The 9,734-nt window shown below is 39.5% G+C and overlaps 2 protein-coding genes across 3 annotated transcripts; one reads left to right on the top strand and one right to left on the bottom strand.

Annotated features, from left to right (window-relative positions):
• Window positions 1-24: 24 nt before the first annotated feature.
• Window positions 25-2,477, bottom strand: nedd8 (NEDD8 ubiquitin like modifier). Its single transcript, XM_039821770.1, has 4 exons — window positions 2,212-2,477; window positions 2,036-2,083; window positions 1,856-1,938; window positions 25-1,323 (listed from the first exon to the last, which is right to left on the bottom strand). The coding sequence occupies exons 1-4, from the start codon at window positions 2,227-2,229 to the stop codon at window positions 1,233-1,235; spliced, it is 240 nt and encodes a 79-aa protein (XP_039677704.1). The 5' UTR covers window positions 2,230-2,477; the 3' UTR covers window positions 25-1,232.
• A 179-nt stretch (window positions 2,478-2,656) lies between these two features.
• gmpr2 (guanosine monophosphate reductase 2) lies at window positions 2,657-8,640 on the top strand. 2 transcript variants are annotated; one of them, XM_039821768.1, is made up of 10 exons: window positions 2,657-2,769; window positions 3,197-3,356; window positions 4,577-4,696; window positions 5,191-5,274; window positions 5,380-5,553; window positions 5,656-5,737; window positions 6,073-6,179; window positions 6,933-6,975; window positions 7,066-7,225; window positions 7,341-8,640. In XM_039821768.1, exons 2-10 carry the CDS (start codon window positions 3,270-3,272, stop codon window positions 7,528-7,530), a joined length of 1,047 nt encoding a protein of 348 aa, XP_039677702.1. In that variant the 5' UTR covers window positions 2,657-2,769; window positions 3,197-3,269; the 3' UTR covers window positions 7,531-8,640. The 2 variants fall into 2 exon arrangements, with proteins under 2 accessions (XP_039677702.1, XP_039677703.1); XM_039821769.1 differs by having other exon boundaries at window positions 2,684-2,769; window positions 3,258-3,356.
• The last annotated feature ends 1,094 nt before the right edge of the window (window positions 8,641-9,734 follow it).

Genomic DNA, 9,734 nt, shown 5'->3' with positions numbered 1-9,734 from the left:
TTAATTTATGGAGAATGACAAAAGTGAGGCATTAACATTAGTTTATTCTACTGACAAACTAATCCACAGCATAGGTCCATGTCACGCGATTCTATACACACTGAGGGGGCCATATGGTGCTGACACAGCAATACCAGAACTAAACGTTGTTTCTCTGAACACACAAACAATATCCATGTAAACTGAGGCCATTGTCAGACAAGACCATAGCTGGCACGTTCCTTGTCTAAGCACAGTAAAATGTGCCACCAGCACAAAAAAAAACAAAAAACAAATAAAATTCATATGAAATTATATAAAACATTATCCTACTTAATGGACAGTCTACTTATGAAGCAGGTGTAAAGCAAAGTCGGTGGTACATGATTTAGAATTAGTGGCAGGAGGTTCTCCTGACTAAAGTTTGACATTTAGGGAAATGCTTTTATTCGCTTTCTGCCTGAGTTAGATGAGAATATCAATTTTCTCATGCAACTTTTAGCCAGAAAGTCATTATATGTATTTCTCAAAATATTCCTTTAACTATGCTGTTGTCCATCTTTCACAAATCTAACTGAGCTACACGGGTGCTTTACAAGAGAGAATGACTTTTGCAAAGTTAATACACCCTGTAGCCTCAGATAGTTATACAGAGTGAGATGGGGCTTTTTGTAGGGAACAGAATAAAACATGAATGAAGCAGAAAAGTCACGCTCTGAAGGAAAAACCTGTAATCCAAGGATGGGTTTCAGCATATTAAGCTACAGTTATCTCTGTTGTATATTCAGTGGAATAAAGATAGAGGCTTACATGCAGAGCCACAGAAAGAAACAGAGAATTATTTGAACGCAGTACAGTACAGTTTTCTGTAGCACCAAAATTAGCTCTGGATTGTAAATCTTTAGCCAAAGCTTTATTTAATTCTGAAAGTAACTTTGCCTTTGCTGCCAGGGCAGCTTTAACATGTGGAGTGTCTCGCCATGACAATGTTATAGTGAGAGGGGGGAGTGTTTGCAGCCAACACATTTTTGGCTGTAGGGAAGTGGCTGCCACAGGTAGAACCTGATCTATCTCTTTCTACCAATGGCTCTGTGTTGCCTACGATGCTGCCAGGTGACTCCACAACACATGGTTGTATGTCTTCGCTGTATCCGTTTACTGTAGGCATCACAGAAAGCTAAGGCATGTTTCCAAGTGATGGCTACAACACAGGCTTGGAGTATAGGCTTCTGGGAGAGCCTATACTGTACCTGTCACAGCACCTGCCCTCCTCGCAGAGCAAGTACCAGATGGAGAACAGAGCCTCCCTGGATTTTATAGTCTGCCGCTGTTTTCTCATCGTTCCTGAGAATAAAGACAAAGGGGATGCAGGGTAGAAAGTGTCAGACAGCAGAAATCCCACTATTAAAATTGTCCTACTAAAGATACACAGTTTTTGAAAACGGGTCCAGAATATAGAGGATTTAAAATAAAGGCTGAATGTTATAGTTTGTAACAAACATTACTAAAACAGGGGTAAATAGTCCATTTGTTTGGGAATATTTTCAGCTGCCGATTGGTGCACAAGTGAGTATTTACAGCACCAGGATGGTGTAGTATGTGGGATTGACTCAAAGCAAACTGCAACAGCCTCTGTACATCGTAATGCGGGAACATGACGATGTGGCTCATTGATGTATTAGTAATAGTTTTTTGACAACAATGGAGGTCTATGGCACAGAGGAATAAGATTTATCGGGCTTTGGACACATAGGAAGTACTTGTTAGGAGGATCAATTCATTGATGTATTTTTGGTTTACATGGGAAATGTTGGCAATAACAAAAATCCAGAATATTAAGGCTAGGTATATTAAAGAAAGTGCATCCTAATCTTACATCTGTTTTCCACTGTAGATCAACCTCTGCTGCTGCGGAGGGATCCCTTCTTTCTCCTCCACCCTTTCTTTAATACGCTCCACCTGGATGGAAAATAATGTAAAACATGCTTAAACACATACTGATTAAAGGGTAATTATTAGCATACAGCACATATGGGAAAATAAAAGATAATTATACCTTATCTGTGGGCTCTATATCAATTTCTATCTCTTTCCCTGTGAGTGTCTGAGATAAAAAATTTAAATAAAAAAAACAATGTGAGGGTTATTGTTGAGCAAATAAAAAAGATAGGACGTAACAACTATTCAAATGTTTACTGTTAAACCACTGGGCTAATACTTGCTTTGCCTTACCTTCACTTTAATCAGCATCTTTGTTGACTCGTTTTATAAAATAAACTCGAGCAGGATCAGTAGTATGATATTATCTTAACTAAATCTATGATTTGATATACAACAATGATGACACAATATTTTTTGTCAGGAAACTCGATTCTCATACCCTTGCAAAAATAAAACGGGTGTTTCCTGTGTTCCACTGTGAATCCCACCGCCTTCTTCCGTTTGTACGTCAACGGTTCCGCTTCAACTTGATTTCGGACTGCGCATTTGCTTTATTTACCGTCAGAAAAGAACAGGAGTTTCACTAAAAATGTCTTCTACTAGTGCGCGTATCGCCTCAACAAAATTAGCCGAAATGTGTTTGCTGAATACCTCAAATAACCCTTACGACATCAGCGCAACGTGTCGTAAAGCGAGTCTCGCATTGTAGTTTTTGCCTGTGCACCGCCTACAAGCTAAAGCCCTTTAAAAACTACAAGGTAGATTTGTGTTCGCCCCCGTAAAGCTTCCCGCGCACACAGTGGAAAAAGACATAGCGGCACAGACAAAATCAACCATACTTTCAATAAGGTAAATACTTGATTTAGCTAAATATATTACTTAAGTTAAAAGCTTTTTCTTACGTTAACTGTTTGCAATGCTAACGTTAATCAAGTTGATGTGATACGTTAAACGGCATAGCTAACCTTGAATTTTGACATCTGGGCTAAAGAAAAAGAAGCAACTCTGTTCAGCTTTGTGGTTAAGTATGCATGACTGAACTGTCAGTAGCATTTTTGAATTCGCTAGCTAGCTAAAGAACGCCTTATTACATCTCCACCAAGTAGTTATTACAGTTAAGCCTAATGTTTAGACTTTGCCTGATATAACGTTAGTTAATGGCAATTAATGACCATATCTTGTATGAAGGGAGAAAAAAAAATTGTCTAAAAACGAAAAAAACACGCAGAACAAAGCAGTCATCCACAACTCAGATCTCGCTCTCTCTCTTTCACAGATCCACATTCTAGGACAAACTGCTCCATTTAACATTTCTTGTTGTTACACAATCTGTACAGCCTGTTTCCAAAATGCCTCGCATTGAGAATGACATCAAGCTGGACTTCAAGGATGTGCTCCTCCGTCCAAAGCGGAGCACACTTAAGTCGAGGAGCGAGGTAGGTGTAACGTTACAGCTGTGGATGTGTTTTTTACACATGAAACCTGACTGATGTGTGACGACCAGAAAAAAAAAATTATTATTACTTATTCCTGGTAAGGTAATCCTCATAGGCATTTGGTAGTTATTAAAGTAGGGAAAAGTAGTAGTAATAATAATAATAATAATAATATATTTATTTATATAGCACATTTTAAAAGCAAAGTTAGAAAGTGCTTTACAGTAAAAGATAAAGGTAGTTAAGACCCAGAACTCAAGATAACAATATACAATAACTACACAACAAATATCATCAGTTAAGAAAAAGTCACAAGATAAAAGGGAGTCTTAAGACTGAAGAGATCTAAAGAAAGATAATGAGTTTGCCAGCGTGACATCCTCAGGCAGGGAGTTTTACCGACCCGGACAGCAAAAGCCCCTTTGTTGACAATTCGAGATCTTGGAACCAATAGTAGGGCTCTGCCAGAGAATCTCAAGCAGCGATCAGGCTAATAAGCAGTTAGCAGATCACATATATAAGCAGCAGCCATACCATTCAAGGCTTAAAAAAGCAGTAACATCTCAATTCTAAAACTCACAGGTAATCAGTGAAGGGCAGCAAGAATTGGTGTGATGTGGTCACTTAGAATGGACTGTATGTGTGTTATATAGCTTTTATAGTCTTAATGACTACTCAAAGCGCTTTTACATATTACAGGCACCATTCACACACGTTTATACACTCTGGTCGAGGCTGCCATACAAGGTGCCACCTGCTCATCAGATAAACATGATTCACACACATTCACATACCCATGAAAGAGCAATTCGGGGTTCAGTGTCTTGCCCAAGACATGGGAGTGCAGGGCGAGGGATCGAACCACCAACCTTTGATTGATAGACGACCACTCTCACCTGAGCCACAGCCGCCCACCCGCCTGCTATAAAGGAATTGCAGAATCAAAAATAACACAGAGGTTACGGGTCTCTTTTCCAACGTTGTTAGAAAAATAGTATATAGGTAGGTATTAGCCTTCGTTCACATTTAACCAGCTATTTAATGAAGTCGAGCAGTGATCCTTTAGCCACAAACCTGCATCTACAAAATATAGGCTCTTGCTTTCTTGTGACTGTAGTAACATATTGTGGATCATGTCTGAAATACATTTTCCTAGTTAGTTAAACAAATCTATAAAAGTATTAACTACACTAATGTCACATTATTTTTGCCTTTCACAGGTAGACCTAATGAGGAGCTACACTTTCAGGAACTCCAAGGGCAGCTACAGAGGGATCCCCATCATCGCTGCAAACATGGACACCGTGGGGACCTTTGAGATGGCCCTGGCTTTGCACCAGGTAAGTTATGCATTACATGGGATGTGTATGAATCACTTATTATTTCACAAAGAGCTTTACAGAGCACACAGGGTTATTTATCATTTTCTCTTGTACAGTCTTGGAGTCAGCTAAGTGAACCTAAATGTATTCCAAGCAGTGGACGCTATAATGCCTAATAATCCCTATATTACAACGCATGTTGATAGGTGTGGTGATCAAGCCTTCCCTGATTATGGTTCCCAGGTGCCTGAACTTAAGTATTGGTGGCTTATGTGTAGCATTTTTGTCTATATCCACATAACGATAATGAATGACACAAACTGCTGTACGTCATAATTCCGGATCCTCTTCATTTTTAAGTTACAAAAAGATAAGAGGCACCTCCATAGATTAAAAAAAAAAAACTCACTAAAATATTGATTTATTTATTGTTTTGTTTGTTCATTCACTCCATTGCTCACTCACTGTTAGAATATCTCAATTACTCTGTTTTTCTTTTTCTCTTCCACTAGTTCACTCTTTTCACCACGATTCACAAACATTACTCCGTGGATGACTGGGTGGAGTTTGCAAAACAGAATCCTGAATGCCTGAAGGTACTCAAAGTGTTAATCATTATGTAACTCTTTATTCCAGGGAGTTTTTTTTATGGTGGCATTTTTTTGTAACACAAGTCCTTCTCTTCTCCGTTTATCTTCCAGAGTGTAGCAGTTAGCACAGGGACCGGGGAAGGGGACTTTGACAGGATTTCAGCCATCTTGGCGGCGGTGCCAAAGCTGCAGTTTATCTGTGTGGACGTGGCCAACGGCTACTCCGAACACTTTGTTCACTTTGTCAAAGACGTCAGGGAGAAGTTCCCCTCTCACACTATAATGGTCAGTAGATGTCTGCCTTTAAACTGTGGGGCTGAAAATGGATGTTCACATGTCAACATTTCTTTGATAAGTAATCAATAAAGCATTTTTTATGCTGCTCAGGCAGGAAATGTGGTGACAGGAGAGATGGTAGAGGAGCTAATCCTGGCTGGCGCTGACATCATCAAAGTAGGCATCGGACCAGGTGATTACAGCCTAACATATTTCTATGTCTACATGTTATTTATATTATATTAAATTTAACTTTCACATACTCTCCTGGATAGATATTCGCCATGTAGCAACCTTCATGGATGTTTTAATTGTTTTGAACTGCTTTAATGTTTTATGTTAAGCACTTTTTAATTGCCTTGTTGCTGAAATGTGCCATACAAATAAAGCTGCCTTGCCTTGCCCCATTCATTTGGCACTTACAGATCAAACAGACCATAAACAATGCTTGCAAATTCAATAGTCATCATAGACTGCAAACTAGAAAATCTTAAGAGTCATCTCTTGTCCCTGTGTCTTCCTCTACAGGCTCTGTGTGCACCACCCGCAAGAAGACGGGGGTGGGCTACCCCCAGCTCAGCGCTGTGATCGAGTGTGCAGATGCTGCCCATGGCTTGGGTGGCCACATCATCTCTGTGAGTGACTCTCTTCTCTGATAATCCAAGGATTTAATCATGCGTTCTACACAGTTCTTTTTGTGTAGAAATAATGTTGTTTGTTTGACATTCTGGGAAATAGGCTTTGCTTTCTTGCTGAGAGTTAGATGAAAAGATTGATACCACTTTCATGTCTGTGTGCTAGTTATATGAAACTACAGCCAGCAGCCAGTTAGCTGAGCTTAGCATAGAGGCGGGTAACTGGAAAACGGGTTCTGCCATCCATTCCGACATTGACGTCTAATTGTCGGAGTGGCGGCACTTCCATTGTTTTCAAACGTTCCACCACTCCAACAATTTTTGTTTCCATTAGGGTTAGGGTTAAGGTTTAGGGGTTAGGGTTAGGGAATAGCAGCGTGTCGGAATAGCGGCATGTAATCCTGGGAAACAGCTATCCTGGCTCCATATGAAATGATCAAAATTCAGAATTGTTTTCCACATTTCCAGTCTTTACGCTTTATTCTAAGCTAACTGGCTAATGGTTCCAGGTTCATATTGACTGAACAGAATGGTATTGATCTTCTCATTTAACTCTGGGCAAGAAAAAACAATGCTTTAAACAGAAACTTATTCATCTCTTTTCTTCCCACAGTCAACATGGTTTGTTAGACATGTATTTCACCCTGAGAATGTGCAGCCTTATCTTTTGTCTCCAGGTTGTACATACAACCATGATAAACATCCAGTCACACTCAAAATATTGTGATATGTTTTGTCTTCTCTTTCACACAGGATGGGGGATGTACTTGCCCAGGAGATGTGTCAAAGGCTTTTGGTAAGCTTTACTGTTTTCAAATTGCACTCAAATTCCAACCATAGTAGGAATGCTTTCTGTTCAACTTTCTCACTATATGTTTGCTCTCAGGTGCTGGAGCGGACTTTGTGATGCTGGGCGGTATGCTTGCTGGACACTCAGAAAGCGGGGGAGAGATTATTGAAAAAAATGGCAAGAAATACAAGCTGTTCTATGGAATGAGCTCCGACACGGCAATGAAGAAACATGCAGGAGGCGTGGCTGAGTACAGGTCAGAGTCACAGTTATTTTGGTGTGTATTGGAAGAAATATGTCAGTTTTTTCTTATATGTTTTTGGGTCATTGGTGTTGATATAGTATACCATGTTGTTTTTTTTTACTTCCAGAGCGTCGGAGGGGAAGACAGTCGAAGTTGTTTACAAAGGTCCGGTGGACGTGACAATACGAGACGTCCTGGGCGGGGTCCGATCCACCTGCACCTATGTTGGGGCAGGTAAACTGAAGGAGCTGAGCCGCAGGACCACCTTCATCAGGGTCACCCAACAGCTCAACACTGTCTTCGGGAACGACAGCTGAATGTCCAGCTTGATCCTGCTTCAGAACCAAGGCTATAAGTCTGCAACACTGCCTGAATGATGCTGTTTGTGGATTGACCATGCGTAAACACAAGTGAACAGACATGAATATTAGTACTGAAATAAGTATATTGGGTTTTGACTTCATTGACATTTACAGAAATATTTTTCATTACACAGACTCGGAGTTGCTTTAGACTCTGAATGTTACTTTTTTCATACAGTCTACAAAGTGTTCCAGGGGCCAGTGTCCCTAGACAGGAAGATGTAAGCTAGAGCAGTATGTCTCCAGCTCTTTGTATGTCTGCTGTCTCATCATTCCAATGCAAGGTCCTTAATTTCAGTTTTTATGCAAATCCATAACTGTCTATTAACAGTATCTACAACATGTAGTTAGGCTCTATGCTAATATTATACTGTAAGCCTCACACACACATATAAAATTATAGCAAATGTCTTAAATTATTTCGAAAGTACTAAATATGTATTTAGCTGCTGGGGCTAATTAGGAAATATAACTCTTTTTAAGAAATGCAATCATTCCACCACTCTTTAAGTTTTGCACTTTAATTACTTGAGATTTGATAGATTTAGTTTCCATTATCATTTCATAGATATGCTTTGAAAGTTCTCTTAAATTTTTTAAATTAATAAGATTATGGGATAATTTATATATGGACCAGTATATGCTGAATGCTAGAGTACAGTACTAGAGCACATACTGTACGGTACAGACCAATGAAGTGCTGAATTCATAGCAGAGGTGCTATTCAACATAAAGATATATTATGCAGCCTTTATCGTCCCTGGTTCTAGCTGCTCCTGATCAGTACCAAAGTTTGTGTGGGCTCATGTTAGCGATGTGCACATTCAAATTATTGTATGATTCATAACAGCTGTAAAATTAGGGGATCATTCCTTGGAGGTTTTACGCCTTGAGTATTGGGTAATTATGGTTTCACTTCACACAGTGTCTGTAGATACTCCACTTCAAGCTGTTATTACATGATTTGTGTTATTTCATTTTCTTATTGTCACATTGGTGTGAAAATAGCAAAATGTAAAAATATAAATGCAGTTTTCAGTCATTAAAAACATTCCACATCTTAAATTTTTACTAGCTTTATTATGAATCGGATCATTCACAAAGTAAGTACGGTACAAAGGAACAAATGTCCTGACATTCTGATTACATTTTTAAAGACTGCTCTGTAAAATAACTATGTGAGAACAATGACACATTCACCACCAGTAGATGGAGACAAACACCTTAAGCTGGCAGACAGAAAAAAATAGAAACATTACAGTTAAAAAAACGACCTTATTGCATACATTAGAAGTAACTCCTAAAACAAAACAAGCTGAAGAGGTTACATTGCTTCTAGTGTATATGTATTTTTTACACTAAAACAATAACAGCATTGGCTTATTTCTGATATTTGAGCTAAAAGCACTATTTTCATTTGACAGCAACTTGATGCTTAGCAATGATGTGTACTCATCCAATGAAAGCATAAGGTGCTGTTACTGTAGATATTTGTAGCCATGCACTTCTTAACTTTGTATAATGATAAGCAATGATCAGCGCGCTCCCACCCATTACTGAAGCTCACAAACCACCTCTGTGATGCGTATGTCACCAATATATGTGCCACAGGAACAACTGGTGTGAGCAGTAGTGTTATAGAAGAGACCATGTACATTTACTTCGGTGTATCCATTGCTGTTCTTGTTGTAAACCTTCCCACAGGGGCACTTCCATTGCTGCTGGGGGATATTTTGGCCATTTGTGTTTGCTAGTTGAACAAAGGGGGCCAGGTCCCAGTTGTTGAGGCTCATCTTAATTGTGATTATTTCTTCCCTCTGGTGCTGTCCGATTCTGTTGAAGAAGGACAGTGAGGAAGCAGCAAAATTCCAAAACACCTCCACCATTTCAGGTCGTGATACTGTACAATCTCCATTTTTGCCCTGATGTGTGATTAGTACGGAGGAAACCCTGCGTTTTTTCTCTTTTGTGGCCATGACATTTTTCTGCTGCCCAAAAATACCTTCTGAATTGACTGATGCATCACAACAGTCATCATACTCTGTTGTGAGGGAGCTGAGCTGGTCACCTTCGTAGCACAGACCATAGACATGTCCATCCTTCAAGTTCTTTGCAGACTGTTTGTCACATAAACCAATGGTCCAGTCAGAGTCTTGGGA

The sequence above is a fragment of the Perca fluviatilis genome, chromosome 14 (genome assembly GCF_010015445.1).
Source record: "Perca fluviatilis chromosome 14, GENO_Pfluv_1.0, whole genome shotgun sequence".
Lineage (NCBI taxonomy): Eukaryota > Metazoa > Chordata > Actinopteri > Perciformes > Percidae > Perca > Perca fluviatilis.
This window is presented reverse-complemented; position numbering and strand designations above follow the sequence as displayed.

Coding starts and splice junctions, on each gene's coding strand:
- gmpr2 (XM_039821768.1), top strand. CDS start 3,270: ATGCCTCGCATTGAGAATGACATCAAGCTGGACTTCAAGGATGTGCTC. Junction 3,357..4,576: donor CACTTAAGTCGAGGAGCGAG/GTAGGTGTAACG, acceptor TGCCTTTCACAG/GTAGACCTAATGAGGAGCTA. Junction 7,226..7,340: donor GGAGGCGTGGCTGAGTACAG/GTCAGAGTCACA, acceptor TTTTACTTCCAG/AGCGTCGGAGGGGAAGACAG.
- nedd8 (XM_039821770.1), bottom strand. Junction 1,939..2,035: donor ATATAGAGCCCACAGATAAG/GTATAATTATCT, acceptor TTTTCCATCCAG/GTGGAGCGTATTAAAGAAAG. Junction 1,324..1,855: donor ATCTACAGTGGAAAACAGAT/GTAAGATTAGGA, acceptor CTTTATTCTCAG/GAACGATGAGAAAACAGCGG.